The 17,927-nt window shown below is 38.9% G+C and overlaps 1 protein-coding gene across 4 annotated transcripts in view; it reads left to right on the top strand.

Moving 5' to 3' along the window:
• The window catches only part of TRAPPC12 (trafficking protein particle complex subunit 12), a 56,797-nt gene extending 39,471 nt beyond the window's left edge, over nucleotides 1-17,326 (top strand). Inside the window, exons 9-12 of one of the 4 annotated variants that reach the window (XM_087774189.1) lie at nucleotides 5,679-5,777; nucleotides 11,410-11,510; nucleotides 12,315-12,402; nucleotides 13,797-17,326. In XM_087774189.1, coding sequence (XP_087630315.1) covers nucleotides 5,679-5,777; nucleotides 11,410-11,510; nucleotides 12,315-12,402; nucleotides 13,797-14,039 — 531 coding nt within the window. In that variant the 3' untranslated portion in view covers nucleotides 14,040-17,326. Of the gene's footprint in view, nucleotides 1-5,678; nucleotides 5,778-11,409; nucleotides 11,511-12,314; nucleotides 12,403-13,796 lie in introns of those variants that run through there. The other 3 variants (XR_015708121.1, XR_015708120.1, XM_087774190.1) reach the window with 3 other exon arrangements.
• The last annotated feature ends 601 nt before the right edge of the window (nucleotides 17,327-17,927 follow it).

The following is a 17,927-nucleotide window of genomic DNA, read 5'->3' on the forward strand; positions in this document are numbered from 1 at the left end:
GAGGAGTAGAGAGTTTTTGAGAAAGATTTTTCAAACATAAGTCATGTTGCAGTTAAAACCGGAGTAGTACATGAAGTTAATTTTCCTACTTATGTGACAGATCCTCTGTGAGAGAATTATATTGGTTATTTATAAATTTAATTTTCAAGACTATTCTGACATGCAGCAATGCTATAATTATCTTCTCTACCTTCTAGAGTATTCAGTATGAAACTACTTCTTCAAATCATTTTTAAACACCCTTCCTTAATTCTCCCATGAACAATTATATTAATTGAACAGTTCCACATATTTATAATTCTTTTTGCTGTTGTGTAATACACTTTAAAAACTGCATTTGTTTTTATTCAAGTATTTCAAGTGTATGTAATTAAAAAAAAAAAACAACAACCAACTGATTTCATTCTCCAAGTCAGTGCCATCTATTGCCATCTAGTGAACATTTACAATATTGCAATATGGTCATATTTGATCCCCAAGTACTCTTAGGTGAATGGAATAGCTTGTGCTATTAGTAGATTAATAATAATTATTTATTAAAGTAAAACTATGTGACATCGGTATAAAAAAAGAAAAACTGATTATCTTACTTTTACTAACCTCTTTCTTTGGCCAAAAAACTTAAGTAGTGTTTAATAGGGAACAATCTTGTCAGGATTGACTCTTGAAAATAAAAAAAAAAAAAGACTTTCATTAGATGTTGGGCCTATAACTATTTAAATCTACTTCAGTTATCCTCAACTCTAATTAGGTTTATTTCATGTGATATCTCTTCTGCATTACTTCTCTGACTCAAGGAATTCTGTTTATGTAGCACAGTGATTTTTGTCTTTTTAAATATGGCCTCATTAGTTTCATAGCTCAACATCTCATTCAATTATTGAGGTGGAGGGGTATATTGTTTTGGAGGTAGTGACTGAGGTGCAAGGAGTGATTCACCCAGACTTGCCCAGGAAGCCTATAGTGGAACAGAAGATTAATCACACCTCTTCTTTACCCTGGGACCATCTTTCCTAGGTCCTCAATTCTGCCTGCTGTGTCCCTTTATCTGTGTGACCGATAAAAACAGTTCGGTAGCAGTTTAAGGCAGTCTTACTATATGGTCTTTTCCTGTTCATCCCCTTTTTTTTTTGTACAACCTTTCTTAAATGTATCCTGGCTTCCTTCTGTGCACCCCTATTGGACTTAACTGAGTGACAGAAACAAAGAAATGGTGGATCTTGGTCATATCAACTGAATTGGCTTTTCCCGTTTCATGTGAACAAGGGACAACTTAAGGGAGGAGGTGGAAATACAGCAGGAAGGGAAGGGGAGACCACGTAACCCATGTCACTGTAGACTTCCATTTACAAGAACTGTGGGCTTAAGTCACTATGAAAGCGTACCCTGAATATGGCAGCATGAGGGAATATTCATTTAAAACGCAACTGATGTGCATTGCTTTGCTTCAGCAATCTAATTGCAAAACATCTGTCATTTTACTAAATCACGATGGAAGTGTCTTGCAAACTTTTAAAGTTCTTTTTGTCTGAGCTAAAATTACTTTTGACATTACCTTACCAGACTTTTACCTCTCTGAGGAGTCAACACTTAAGCACTTTCCGTATATGTTACAAATGCACTCTAATTAAAGGCACATTTTGCACTTTATAGATTTTTTTTTCAGTGTTGTCTTAGCTCTTGTAGAACTAGCCCTTTGTAAAAACAAAAGCATTAGAATTTATTTTAATTTGGGTCTAATACAATTAAAACTGTACAGAGAAGGAGGTAACAGCTTGTACTAATGATGCAAGGGACTGATGCCTAAGGACTTTGGTTCCTCTGTGATTTAAAGGAGAAAGATTGCATGAATCAGCGTGTCTTTTGCCGAACTGCGCTGCAGTACTGCTGTTTGAATTCATAACACCGTGAATCTCTGCTTTCATAACCCCTCCATAAAAGGAAGGATAAGTTATCCCTGCCCTCTCTTCCCAAAATATAGTGTTTATGAACTATACACTTTGTATAACTAAAGCTGATTTTTTAGTCTATGGTTTATTGAATCTACTCTCAGTATTCCACACATCATGGACGTTTATGCTTATTTCTAAATATTTAATAATAAATATTTTAAGTACTTAAGGTGGTGGTGAGGGAAACATGAAAATGTATAATGCAGTGACCATGAAGGGAAATACAGTTATACTGCAGTGCGTCAATGGAGAAACAAAACCCACTTGCCATGTTTGTGCAAGTAGATCCAATGGCTTACTAGAATTATTTTGGATGAGTATATTTAATCTTAGCTCCAAATTTTCATAATAAAAGGTATTTTTAATTCTAAAACAATAGGCCAACTGTCATTCATATCCGGAACTGTGTAACTTCAGTGCTTCTTTTGGGACTTTTTTATGAAGGTGTGGAAAATCTGAAGGCTCGCAGTCTTTAGAAAAAAAGACAATACATCAGCCCCACCTTTAAGATCACAAGCTTTAGTCATTGGGGTTTTTACTGACAGTACCTTGCTTCTCACAACTTGTATCAAACAAGACTTCGCTCCTCTGGGAGGGTGTCTATTTATCATTCCCTCAATTTTTCTTGTACCATGTCAACATTAGCAAAGCTGGAAATGAAAACAGTGTCTTTAGTAAATGAGACCGAATCTCATCTACTTTACAATATGCTCCTTCAGAAGGAACTGTCAGATAAGATGCTTTTATAACTTACCGTGGAATAGTATCATTCTGTATCACACGTAGGATACTCTAGAAAATCTACTACTGCTTCCATGATGGGGAGGGGGGAGACTCGATGCGTATCAAACTCGCTGCGGGACCCTGGAGTAACTACAAAATGAGGTTGTATTTAGAAATGAGCCTGGATATTGTGATAATGTTTTATAGTTTCATCCTGGGGCCATCCTGGCCTATGCTTCAGGGTGGCTTTGGGCATATATAACTTAATCTCGTCATCTCCTGGAAGAAATGGGTCCATTCTTGTGATAGGTGCTGCAAGGCATGGGATAGATAAGCACAGATGCTACGTGCTGTGCTGTCGTATGGAAACACGGTGCCGTATCGACGAATACAGTGCATAGGCTGAATGCTTCACCTCTACTCTCACATTTTAGGAGGTGTGAATGTTTCCGCACTCATAACGCATATGGTGATGTTCAGTCACTTGACAGGGAAAGCAAAAGGGGAGGAGGGTGTGTTTGCCTGACTAGGCCAAGTCCATGGAGCCCCCGCAGCCTGGACCTCCAAGACATTACTTGGCTGCTTGTTCCTACCAAGGCTGGCTACTACCTACTCTAGGGAGCCTGCAGTGTTATAATTGCGCAAACAGTGCCCCCTCCTGCGGCTGCTTCTGGCTCAGACTTTTCTGCAGTCAAATCACGCTAAGCTGTAAACTAAGCTGACAGAAGCACTTTTCTATCAGCTTAACTGCATGATCTCCTGCGAGTTGTTTCTACATCAGTTTGGGCATGTGACTGTAAAGCCCCCATCCCTCATGGTTGTGCTACGCATGTTTGTTGTGTCGCCTAAGCCTTAGAGCAAGCGAGAGACTGAGCACTGACCACAGCATGGGAGGCATTGAGCACAAAAGCAAGAATTTGATATAATGAAATTATTTCTCCAGTGAGCACATTTTATGCTTAAAGAGATGAAATTCACAGTCATAGGCAATCCTTTAGATTTTATAAATGGCGCCTTTGCAGGCATTAATAGCTAATACAAGCGTGGCTGGGGTTCCTCTAAGGAGTCTGTTCACAGGGTCCCTATGCCAAGTTTTTTGTGCCTACCTAACACAGTGGGACTCTGTGATCAATGAAGTCCTTTAGTGAGAGCTGTTACAGTGAAAATTGAGCTTTTCCTAAGTCGTAAATTTATGAAAAAGTTTGGTAGCGTAAATTTCATCACATTTGAGTTCTGAGTACTAAATAAATCAGAATTTAAATAAATATATTTTTGTGTCTTTGCTCTGAACTCTTTCCATTACCAATAATAAGCATGAACATGGCATGGCAGACTAGAATTGGAATAAACTCGAAATGTTAATAATTAACTGTTCAGAATTAATCATTATACCCACAATACACAAGCTGTTTGCAAAAGAAGAGTCCTGCAGAGTGCCTTCTGGGCTGTTGAAGTCAGCCTCTACTATTATAGGACATGTAATTTCTCTCATATACAGATCGGACTCCAAACACTTCTCTTGATTTTTTGTGTGTATGAAATGATGAGTAGGTTCCAAATGGTGACCTGGTGCACGGGTCCAGTAGGGTTCAATTGTTTTAAGTGTAACCTCAGGAAAAGAAACTCCTTGCACCTGGGGCATGTTGCCTCCTCAGACTAAGCAGGAGATGAAGAAAAAGTACCTTTACCAGTAGCTGCGATCGTGTTAGGGACAAGTTAAATGAGTACTATAATTTGACCAAGAAAAATGGTAGGGTAGAGAGTATCCCAAGATGTCTGTGCAGTTTTGAAAGATTATTCTTTGATGTCTTTTGCTTCCTAACACCCACCACAAATTCTTCTGTTAAGCTGAAGGCAGGACTGTCAGGAATCACCAAATTAGTACAGCACAGTCTTCTGTCTTTGCGTATGCCTGGCTTTTATAAGCAAATGCAGGCTTTCTCTGCCTCTGCTCTGGATTGCTCCAAGGAGCTGTAGCTGGGGCTAGCGCAGCCCTGTGCCCTGTGAACGTACTTCAGCATAGAGCACATGCAGATTTTCTCATGTGTGCCTGCCAAAGACCATGTAGCCATGCTCTAAAAGTCATTTACTGCCTAGATCATTGAATTACTGTGGTTTAACCATGAAACAGCTGGACTGCAGTAACCAGTCACATGGACATTTCTTACCTGTAGGAAATGGGACCCTGCCTTTGTTTAATTCTCTGTCACTGGTCATGGTCTGGAGGGTACGGTTGCACTGCATCTTGAGCATCTTGAGCAGGCGAGTCCCAGAGCTGCCACTTGCCAGCACAGTCTTTGTGCAGGCGGGGGGGACACACACACGACACTTGCAAAGCTTCCTGGAGTTCAGAACCAGCCCACCCCTCACTTAGTTTTAGCCCAAATCTGTTTTCTATTTAGATTACCTGCTCATTTTCTTTTTACACGGTATGGTAGAAGGGAACAAGGGTTTGGGTGGCGAGATAGAAAAGTTCTTGTTTCCCTTGGCAGTAGTGCTAGTTTGTCATCTGAAAATGCGCATGAATTCCAGCTTCTGACACATTATATTTTTCACAAGTTAAGAGCATGTGCAGAAGCAGTTCCCAAAGCTTCGGAACATAGTTTTTTAAACCATGTAAATTATACATGTATTTGAAACATGAGACACTTCTCAAGTATGTATACTCCAGTCCCACAGAAGGCTTTTGACTATCATCCTAAATCGTAATCTAAGCTGAAGAGTGAATGTTCAGATTTTCTGTTCTTGGCATTTAGCTACAAACAGAATATGATCCAGTTGGGAAAAAAAAAAAAAAGGGAAGATCCCCTATGTATGCAGTTCCAGTATAACTGAAAAAAGACCAGTTAACTACTAGTGCCTACAGTGATAGGTAGAAATTCCGTTCCACTGACAAGTTGCAATTACTTTAATTCTGTTTGAATATGTCTTTAAAAAGAAGGTGACATAAAGGCTGAAGAATGCTGAACTTAAATATCTGGTCGTGTGCTTTTCACCCCTTAGGACTATGTGCTTGCTGTAGATGCATATCACACCGTCATCAAATATTACCCACAGCAAGAGCCTCAGCTGTTGAGCGGAATTGGAAGGATTTTCCTTCAGGTATGCATTTTATTCTAAATCTGGTAGGTAATGTTGCTGTTGACAGCTATATATGAATAATTGTTGCATTTAAAACTATAGCTATTTTTATAGGGCATGTGTAGAGGCAGTGGTCAAAACAAAAAAAACTTCTAGCACGTGATATTAGATAAAGTTAGGAAATACAAAGTACCTATAATACTAAAAGTACATGCACGTACATTAGCAAACAAAGAACATGCTATAGAAAATTATGCTAATAATTTAATCAAAGAGCAACATTTTGCTTTCCCTAAAACTAATTGTAAAGCTCCTATTGACTTCAGTGAGCCAGAATTTCACTAAAAAACTCATTTCTCACTGCCTCAAACTGCATGCAGCTCTCAGTCACACTGCATAACTGCCATCTTCATCTAGAAAAAATTTGAGAGTTTCCTTCTTTTGTCCAGGTTATATGCCTGAGAAGAGAGGGGAGGGCACATTAAAAGAAAAAACAGGTCTGCACAAGTATAATAAACTTCCATGTAGCTATGTACTTACCATAATATGTAAAAAAAAGATGTAAGTATGGTAGTACTTTTTTGTTTATCAGAAAATGACGCATCTAAATAATTAGTATCTGATTGTTTTAAATTTTAGTATCTCACAGGTTCTTTGCAGTTTGTTCATATTTCTGATACTGGTATTTCAAACGTTTCCTTTTTTATCGACTTCCTTTTATTATTTATTATAAATCTAATTTTGAGTTGTCGAGTATTTACAAACAATCTTATTTGTGGCATTCATGTTACGGAATTATATTGAAATGGAATTATTTACTCTTGATAGATAATTAAATCATTAATATTGTTTGCTTGAAATCATAGAATGTCATTCAAACTCAGTTATGGATTCTTGGTTCTCAGCAGGAACATGCTTTCACAGTGTGGTAGACATGTTTGTCTTTAAAAGTCTCTAAAGTGGATCTCCATCACTATAGAGCAATTTTATGATATTGGCTGTGTGCATTAATTATTACCTAAATAGGCAACCTAGTAATTATGCATATTAAAGAATGGTACTGTAAATATACATAATACTATTGGAAATACAAGTTATTCATAGTTCTGGTCTTACTGGGAAAACGACGGGTACGTTACTGGTACTGCCTCGCTGACAAGAGTGTCTGCCCTAGTGTCACACTCTCCAGTCTGTTAGTAGCTGGGTTTGCTATAGAAAGATTTTCACTCTCGGGAGGAAGGCATCTCCTAACTTTGGAAAGAATTACGTCCACCCAATTTCAAAAAGTGGTGTTCCAGGCTCTGTACAGAGTCATTTGAAGTCATGGACCTCCACGATGTTGGCTGTGAAACAGGCCTTTAGTATTTACTGGTTTTACTGTCAGAACTGGACATAGCAAAAGGGAGTATGAGGAGCCCTTCATATTTTTATGCGATGCTATATAGTGGTTAATAAAAAGCATCACTTCTAAATTCAGATGTTTTCCTTTCTTCTAGCACCTTAAGGAGATACATTTTTATTGTTTGGCACGTCTTTTTTTTTTTGTGACAAAATCTTCAGCTCTGTCCGGAGGGTACTGTTGAGATAGATGCAAGATTTTGATGTATTACGAGAAATAATTAGTGTGTAGGTGAACAAAACCAAGCTAAAATCACAGACAGAGAAATGTGTTGCAGGGCTGGGCACCATCGTTTTGGTAAGACCACTGTGCGGTATGTGTGCACTGTTGATGAGGCACTCTGTGAAAAAAATAAACCTCTTGCAGGTAAAATGGGAAAGCAGTTTTCTTGTATTCAAATGTCACAGCTTCTCAAAACCAGGTAGTGATTCCAGACTGAGAATCACACATATGAAACAAAGCGATAAGGTAGAATGAAGTGTAAGTTCAGGAGTTAAATAGAAAAAGAAGGTAACCGTTTTCAACATATAAAACCTTACTTGGTGTGTGATTTTTTTTCTTAATTAAATTGAGCTTACTAGTTTATGACACCATGTCTTCTTTATCTTCACATGTAGTGGGGCATAAAGAGGCCTAGATCTGATGTACGGCCTTTAGCTGTTGCCTTAACATAAGTGGGAAATGAGGATGAGAGAAATGGAGAATGCAGGAAAAGACAGAGGCTATTGCAGAGAAATTTTCCGAAGCACTGTAATTCTGTCAGCAATCACCTGACCTGTACAACAGAAATTCACATGAAATGTGGAAACAGTGAATAAATTTTAGTCTCTAGGATATTATTGTCTGTTGTTAATAGACTCTGCTTGCCGGCTGACCTATCCAAAATTGCCATTTAAATAACTACATTAAAGAATTTAGAAAGTGGAAAGCTGCCTGACCTTACCCTCTGCAATAGACTGCTGCAAAACAGAGTTAAAAGCAATAAATAAATCCTAGGAGTACTTAAGAAAAATAATCTTGGTTTCCAGACAAACAACAAACTTAAGCACGTAGTATATTGGAGGCTCCTTGTTAGAGGATATGATTATTCGAAGGTTAACAGAGGAATTTTCATTTTTATTTGAAGTGCTAATAATTATTAGATACTGAAGTCATGTTTTTCTGAACTAAGTTAAATAAAATTAAGTGATGAAGACTACTTTAAATATTTAAACATTTTAATGACTAATTGAAACTAATTATTTCTTTTAAATGTTCTGCCAAAAAAAAAAAGTAAACCGTTTCCCCTCAGTGGGAAGAATGAGAACGAAAAGTTTGGCATGTTTGCTGAGTAGATACAAGAGGCTGCTAAGAAATGAGAACTCTTCATGATCACAAATAAGATGTGATTAATCTCAAAGCATATTAGATTTGGATTCATCAAGCTCCCAGTGGAGCAAACGGGTAGTTTGCTTTAGAAATGGATTATTCTCGTGGTTAGGGGCTTCCTTCTAATTTCCAGGCTAAAAATATTCAAGGACGGATTCATTTGCACTTGTGCCAGCATTATCCTTAGTTAAAAGTAACTATTTTCTTGGTGGTTTACATCTTTATTTATGGAAAGAAATTGTATCTTTTGTCATTATAACTGAATGTATAAGTTTTTAGAATGAATAATGTGGTTTTTTTGAGTCCAGTTACGTAACATCGGGGAGAAATGCATCTGTTTAATTAGCTAGAGTATTAATGGGTATTCCATAAATGCTCTGGTAGATGGACAGTTGCATCTTTGAGTGCAACTGGGTCATCCCCTACATGTAAAGAAGAATAATTTCTTTATGTTGTCAAGGGTGAGGTCTTGTGGTTAGAGATAAAGCAGTACCAGTCATGTGACTGATGTTAGTAGGGCTTTGGATACTGGCACTGTGATACTCCCATAAGCAAATTGGGAAGAAATCTAGATGAAGCCTTAAAATGGATGTTTGCTGTGTCTGAAAAGTGTATTGGGAAGGTCATTCACCGGAAGACTAGAAGGACTTGCTAGATGATCTTTTCCACAAGGATCCCTTTAGGGTTTGCACTTCTTTTATTTTTCAGTTAGGTGCTTGTGTGATGAAATTAGAAACGTGCTTGTAAAATGTACCAAGCTGGGAGTGGTACAGACACTATGAAGGGCAGGATCAGAATGCAAAATAATCTTGACAAGTTGAGAAACTGAAATGTTAAATTGGCTGTGATTCAAACAGCAAAGGGAAAATACTATCAAAGACTGACAGCAATACACAAATACAAAATGGGAAACAACTCACGAGATACTGTTCTGTAGAAAGGAATTAGGCTAAGGGTAAGCAAACTACACATGGGTAAACAAATCGGGCTTCCAAAATACTGTGGCATAAAAGTAAACTTCATATTCACATGTGGAACATAAAGTAATTCTGCCATTCTCACTGCTGATGAGGGATCGGTTGGAGATCAGCGAGCACTCAGGGAGGATGTGAAGTAACAGAAGAGAGTTCAGAGGAGAGCAGCAAGAATGATCAGAGAATCCAGAAAGCATTATCCATGCGAAAGGGGTGAACACTGATTTACTTGAAAATTGATTCTCGTTCTAGAAGAAGAAACATAGGAGAAAGTGCAATAAAATTTTTCAAGTATGTAAAAGGCTGTTAAAAAAGAGGAGTTGTACTGTTCTCCCTGACCACTATGGATAGGACTATGGATATGGATATGGACAGGATATGGATAAGAGTTGGGGTAAAAAGTGCAGCAAGATAGACTTGGAGTGTATTTTGTAATACCAAGGGTATGTAAGAATTCTGGAATAAGTCTCCTAGGGAGGCTGTGTAATATTCACCATCTGAGAGCTTTAAGGAGACTTGAACACGTTTCTCACAAACATTTTTGGTAACATTGGTCCTCTTCTTGAAGAAAAAGGTGATCTCTTGAGGGCCCCCTGAAGCTCCCCACCTGCGGGCTGCCTGGTTTCCATGGCTTTATGCTCCTGCACTCGTTTGGTTTCCCTCCCTTTGCTAGATTTATTTTACCCAATAGTAAGTTTTCTTCTCCTTCCATCTGTCCAGCCCAAAATTAGACACTATATTGTGAAAGCTTACCAAAAGTAAGAGTCTGTGCTTCTATGAAACATGCATTGCTAACTTATTTACCAAATGGACCTTTTTCAAAGAATTTTTTTTTTTCATCTCAAGATAGCAAGATATGTGACATACCCTTAAGTGAAATACCCCTTCCTTTCTAGGAATCCCCTTCCCTGTCCCATAAAATCTGTTCCTCTTCATGTCAGCTTTGAAATCCCTCATTCCTTCAGCCTGCACAATGCACTCACCACTATTTTTCAGCCTGCAAATGGACTGTCTCCCCAGTACCCTCAGTGACCCATTGCATTGGGGCTGTTTTCTGACATGTTTTGGTTTGATGCGCTGAAGTTGTCCTGTGGTCCCTGGCTATGACCCATAAGCTGTGGGTTAACCACATGCAGGTCCTATGCGAGCTACCAGGCTGTTGTATTCCAGTTCTCCTGCATAAGCGGGGTAAAAAAGTTTTTCCTTATATCTAATCAGAGACAGAATCATAGAATCGCTTAGGTTGGAAAAGACCTTTAAGATCATCGAGTCCAACTGTTAACCTAGCAGTGCCAAGTCCACCACTAAACCATGTCCCTAAGCACCACATCAGCTTGTCTTTTAAATACCTCTAGGGATGGAGACTCAACCACTTCCCTGGGCAGCCTGTTCCAATGCCTGACTGCCCTTTTGGTGAAGAATTTTTTCCTAATATCCAACCTAAACCTGCCCTGGTGCAGCTTGAGGCCGTTTCCTCTTGTCCTGGACAATCCTACTGACAGCTTCTGTCCGTGGGCAGCGTCTGTCTGCACTTCCTGCAGAGTCACACCCAGTCTCACTGGAAGTAATTCCGACCTTTTCTCATTTTCAGCTAATTTTACAAACTCTGGAGTCAGTTACAACAAAAGAGCCAAATGAGGAGGTGGACCACCCCTGCCGTACAGTCCATGAATGCTCCACAACCCACAGCTGAGAAACACTGCCTTAGATAAAACTGCGCATTTCTTTTTGTGATCTTAACATGGCTCTTCAAATACCTTGTTTGATAACAGATGTTACCCAGTCAGCTTGGTACCAAACAATTAGATAATGGACTTTGATATGTTTTCATGTTCTTATCCTTTGTAAAAGATATAATCAGGCTGGATCTCTTTTCTTATTGTGGTAACTTTCTTGTGATTTTACTGTCTAGATAGGAGACATAAAAACTGCAGAAAAATATTTTCAAGACGTTGAGAAAGCGACTCACAAATTGGATGGACTACAGAGCCAAATTATGGTTTTAATGAACAGGTAAGTAATTTAATAGCTAAATGAAACTTTAAAATATAGTTTTGCAAAGTATGCATTGTGAGCATTAAACTACCCTTGAGACGATCCCATTCTCTTTCTCTCTTTTATGTAACTACATCTGTCATAAGTGAGACTGAATGGCATATAGACCCAGGAGATCTGTATTACTCAGTAGAGTCATGTTATCCTGGATTGAAATTGTGATCCTTCAGTTGATTTTACAAAGCCTTTTCTCATTCTTCCAGGCATTGCATATTTTCGCTCTGCTTTTTCAATATACATTTGCATAAATAACTCTTAGGAGAGGAGAAGCTATTTTGGGCCCTTATCCTACAATCAGATCTGCTAGTAAAGTTAGCGCCTGGTAGTTTCAAAGAACGCTGGAATACATTGTAGTAAATGGAGCTGCGTGATGGGGGGCTCAGTTTGTAACGGTTAGCACATGGGCGCACATGGGCTTAATATATTTAGAAAATACTGTTCAAAAGTGCTCTGAAAATCATATAGCATGGCTAATTTCATGAAGGGAATTAATTCCAGGAAGAGAGTATCTGCATATAAAAACACAGTGAAGACTGTCGCTTTGGTAGGCAGAATATATAGTAGCCAAATGATCCAAGTTGTCATTCCATTTGTCTCTAAATCAGTGTCTCCTTGCTGGTTGTAATTACACCGTGAAGAGCAAATGTCAGAAACTCTCACATCTATAATAGGAAGAATAAAAAATGGTGTCCATTCCTTTTAAAATATATTATCACCTTGGGTTTTTAAGGGGAACTCACTCGTATGTCACTTACTTTCTAGAGCATTTCTCCACCTTGGTCAGAATAATTTTGCAGAAGCTCATCGATTTTTCACAGAAATTTTAAGGATCGACTCATCAAATGCTGTGGTAAATCTCCAAATTGCTACATTTATAATGAACACCTAAATTATTCTCGTAATGCCTCATGCGTGGATTTAATTAGTACCCAGAGTACGCTCAGAGCTTTATAGAAAAATTGGATGTGGCATGTGTGCCAAAGGGTTTTTAGTATACATAAGGATAAGATACAAAATGGGATGGGAAACGAAGAACCAGTCTATAGGAAGGGCATAAATACTTAGGCATGCATGTAGACATTCCAAAACATTATGTTTTACGGGATCTTCGCAAAAGCACTTGTTTTTTGCACTCGCTGTTTTTAGTGTAGACGTGCATGTCAGAAAAAGAAATGGCAGCTGCCAACGTGTATAAGATTAACTTGATTTCACACAACATTGAAGGGATATTGTAATTTTAAACATGACACTTTTAACACGTTGCAGAGCCTTGGATTCCCGTCGCAAGAGGAGATCAAAGAAGAGCTGTTTATTTACTTTTGGGTTTTGTACATTTGGCAGCTTTCAGGGCATGGTCACGTAAGAGTGTTCCTAAGAGCTGAGGCAGCTTGCCCCCCCAGCCTGATCCAAAGCTATTTAAAGACTGAGGGGACTGAGTTTAAGCAGCACATGAATTGCATCATTTTGCAGGCTGTAAAACAGTATGTATTATATATCGCACGAGATCAGTAAGGTTTCCTGAAGGGAGAGAAAAAGAATTTTTTTAAAAAGCCTGTGTTCTCCCTTTATCTGCAGCTTTCAGAAAGTGTAAAAGTTTCTGCTGCTAAACATGTTATATGACTTTGTACTGTTGGAATCTTTCGGTAACTCATAAAAACGATTTTATGTGAAAAAGCAAACAGAACCTGACTTGATCATTTATGATGTATTTAGACTGCCCTATTTGCTGAAGGTACTTGAAGTCAGTTGTAGATGCCTTTGTGATGAGATCATTTCTTCCTGTTGCTTATGTGGATCTTCTATATGCGAGCCAGAGAGAAAAACACTTCTGAAGATATAGCGAAGTCATTAAAAAAACCTCTGTGAAAATGACAGCATGCAGAGGCTCATGTAGTTTCTGAAATCTGTTTCAGTTGACTTTCAAAATTAACTGACTAATGTCTTATACTATTTATATTTCGTTTTAGAGTTTCAGCTTCAGCTCTTAGCAGTCAGCAGGTCCTGCTGGCACAGGATAAATCTTGAGAAAAACAAGAAGAAAAGGATTGGATTGTACGATTGATAATACATTTTAGTTACTTGCGCACACAGACACACATAAAATAGTAATTCTTAGCACATAGTAAGTCTGCTGTAACCCCAGATGCTAGACTTTTTTTCCTTCTCTCTCATCACTTGTAAATACATACAGACATATACACGTGCACACGCTGATTTATTTATTTACAATATATTTTTCTCTAGGCTAATAACAATGCTGCTGTTTGTCTTCTTTATCTGGGAAAACTGAAGGATTCCCTCCGGCAATTGGAAGGAATGGTTCAGCAGGACCCTAAACACTATCTACATGAGAGTGTTCTCTTCAACTTGACAACTATGTATGAACTGGAGTCATCTCGCAGTATGCAGAAGAAACAGGCACTTTTAGAGGCTGTAGCTATCAAAGAGGGCGATAGCTTTAATACTCAGTGTCTCAAGTTAGGATAGATCGTTGCCAACTAATCTTTCCCAGCAAGGCTGACTTTTTAAATTGTATATACTCTTGCAAATGTGTAAATGTGAAATAAAATCTATTCCATTATGAATATTCAGTGGCATTACTACAGAATCTGTTGTCTCTAACAATCCGATAATTGTGAAGACTTTGTGCCAGCTTCATCCCTACAAGTCTATTACTGTTCAGTTATTCTTCATTACAGTGTACTATATGTATACAATCAATTACTCAGATTCTTTTTATAAAAACTGAATTTGACCTTATATTGTCTTGGTGATTGTTATAGTTTTTCAGTAATTAGTGAGCAAATCACGTGAGCCAATTTCATCAGAGCTATTGACAGAGTATCAGCATGTGTACTATCGAAATGAAATTCTGAATGCACTTCTCTTCACTTGCTTCTACTGTGTGTGTCTTGTTTTGCTCCCATCAAACCGTTGAGTATTATACCTATGTCCACTGCTCTCACCGGAGGTTGCTTGATAACCACTGCACAGAATCACAGCACGGCTGAGGTTGGGAGGGACCGCTGGAGGTCATCTGGTCCAGCCCGCCAGTCAGCAGGGCCAGCTAAAGCAGGTTGCCCAGGACCACGTCCAGACGGCATGTGAGGGAGTCGTACAGTCCCCCGCAGTATGAGGGACTGCATCATCTGAATGATACTAAATGGCCTCCCTATACTTTCTTGGGTTTGTGATACCATTAAATCGTTCATATCAAAGCATTTGGATTCTGGAAAGCTGTGGGTGGGAGTGGAGGATTTCCCTATTCCCAAACTAACGCTTGCTTCAATATTTTTTTCTTCTCTCCCACTCTCTGGCCAACATCTCTACTTGGATGTCACCAGCAGATGCCACAAGGTTGTTCTAGGAACCGCTTAACTTGTGCATGTGTATTTATTTTAGCTCTTGCTATACTACAGCTGTCTTCCTCCTATGCCTACTCTAGAGCCTGTGGATTCCTCTCGGTACAGACAGCCCTAGCTGCTCCCCTCTGACATTCTGCTGGGTAGAGAAGGGAGCCCTGCCAGTTAGGAAACACAACCTGTTTCAGCTCGGTTCCTCTCCTTTCCCATTACCAAGTGAGAACACCGTGCAGGAAGTATTTTCCAGGGAAAAGGATGGAGAGGCTGAGGCAGAGGTATCTAGGGGTTAGGCCACACAGAGCGGAGGCAGATGGGGTGATGCAGAGCAGGACACAAGGCAGTTGTCATTGATGCGACAGTATCAGCATACAGTGATTTTGGCATCCCTTGGAGCACAGATTTTTGGAATCACGTTACCACTGTGGCATCAGTGTAGTTCACATCTCTGCCCACATTTCCCCCTTCATCTGCATTGCAAAGATTCAATCCAAATACTCCCATTCCTTGTACGTGAATACAATATATACATCTTTTATTGTTTGGGTTTTTTTTTTTTGTTTTGAGATTCAGTGTTTAGCAGTTGGAATAGCTTCTTGTCATAAATCACTGCCATGGGACAATTCTGTAACTGTATTTGTTACACTTTTTTATACCACATCCATCAATTAATTCTCACTGTCTTTAAATACTCCCACCTGTATCTTTAAGTAACTACTAACTTATTTTTATGCTTGTCCAACTGGAGATACTGTACAGGGGTCAAACAGTTGTCCTCAAAAATCAGGTTGGTTGAAAACTGCTGCAAGCTGGACATGCAAAAAAAATGAGGATGCCCAAAAATCACCACTCACCTCAAAGACATCAACCTACAGCTTTTCTCAGAGAGAGAGAGGACTTGTTCCATTTTTACAGGATATGTATGTTTTACAGGTCATACTTGTACACTGAAACAATAGCTAGTTATGTACCAAACAACTGAAAAAAATTAAATCCATATTTCTGTTTCTGGCTTGGCCTCTAGGTTCCACAGCTGGATCTGAATTAAACTTGTGCAGCACCTGGGTAGACTTGTCCTAAGGTACCACTACTAAACTAAAAAACTGAAAGATTCAGCACCACCTGCTTCAGTTGGCTTTAAACACCGTTTACATAGCTTTAGTGAGTATTAAAATACAGTGAAATAAAAGTAGTTACTTTTGCATTACTCTTTATGAGGTTTTACAGTTGTTTTAAATATTGCTATGATTTTAGACAAGGTTTAACAGGAACTGGACATATTCTCAGTTTATGTTGTCATAACCGAGTTGAAATCAGTGTAGTTTTCAGTTTGTCACAACTATTAATCTGACCCAGGATGTTACTCGCTGTACTCCTTCTAAGTAATTTTAGTAGTACGTTTTCTTCAGCATAGGTCACTTTTCTCGGGCGTGAGGTTTCTTAGGAGATGATAGAAACAAATCCTGCTATGTAACCACCATTGTTCTCAAAGACTTTGAGAGCTTTGAACAATTTACCAGGACATGCCGTGACAGGACAAGGGACAATGGTTTTAAACTGAAAGAGGGTAGATTTAGACTGGGCATAAGGAAGAAATTATTACAATGAGGGAACAGGTTGCCCAGAGAAGTTGTGGATGCCCCATCCCTGGCAGTGTTCAAGGCCGGGTTGGATGGGGCTTTGAGCAACCTGATCTAGTGGAAGGTGTCCCCGCCCATGGCAGGGGGGTTGGACTAGACGCTCTTCAAAGGTTCCTTCCAACCCAAACCATCTGTGATTCTGTTACTCCAGATAAAAAATGTTACAGCGATATGTAAATTATACCCTATAACAGGGATTCCCATGCATTTAGCTGAAGGTCAGGTGTCACGTTATATTGTTATAATATAGTCTGCGCTTTCAGGAAGCTCGATTGGTCTCTTCCAATCCTAAGTAAAAGTAACATGATCCACCATCATCTAGCATGCTGAAGCCACTTGGCTCTTTACAATCTCTGCAGTAAAATGCTTCCTTTTTTGATTCAGCAGTGCCTTATACTCACTGCACGTGTAAATGGCAGCCTGTGTTCTGATCGGCAGAGAATAAAAATTTATGATCCCAGTCAGAGTCAAATAACCATTAAGAAAGAAACACTCTGAAAACATAATCCCCTGTTCCCCAAGTTTCTCTAAATTCTAATTCATATGTATTACTAGACAGGTCTCACTTCAGTATGTTTGCTGTGTTCTTATTAGTAGAAGCTTTTACTTGCATAAAAATGCCAGTAGAGGAGACTTGGACTGGGTGACCTCTAAGCGCAGTCAGCCATTAAACAAGTGACATCCTGGTAGACCTGCAGAATAATTAAAATTTAAATGCAAAGGCATATTATCACTGCTGGATGTATGCAAATTGTTTATAAAATGCAAGAAAGAGTGTCAATGTCACTTTATGGTTTGGATTTAAGATGTATACAAGTTAAGTGTTTGAATTTCCTATATTCAACCGGTTACACATCTGAATGCTGTATATGGTGTTAAAACATTAAAGCTAAGGACAAAATTTGTCCTCAAAACATTAATTACACCAGGCAATCCTGTTAAATTCAATGAATTCAGCTGAATTTAATGAGGGTTCCTGGTGTAAATGAGGGCAGAGCTCAGTTCTAAAACACAGCATGCATGTGTCATCTGGCTAAGTGAGAAAAGCTGCGGAAAGTATAGCCTGAACGAGCTGATTGTTGTACTCAAGTCTTAAAGCTTAATGTGCCTTAACAGAAGTTTTGCATTTAAATTTCCTCTTTTATTAAAAGAGGAGCAAAGAAGCTGTACTTCAGACACTCAGATAATTACATTATGCACAGAGACCCTGATCCTCAAAAGGACTTAAGCATCTATCTGCCGTTCGAGTACCTAACTGCAGTTCAGGTGATAATGGCATCCCCTAACCAGCTGGTCATTTACATTTCCTGGTGCCTCCGTTTTTGGACTGGACCTGTTAAATGTTCCCCAAAAGGCATGTGCAGACGTGCCTGAGA

The sequence above is a fragment of the Nipponia nippon genome, unplaced genomic scaffold (genome assembly GCF_047370975.1).
Source record: "Nipponia nippon isolate SJK-2023a ecotype South Korea unplaced genomic scaffold, ASM4737097v1 scaffold_4, whole genome shotgun sequence".
NCBI lineage: Eukaryota > Metazoa > Chordata > Aves > Pelecaniformes > Threskiornithidae > Nipponia > Nipponia nippon.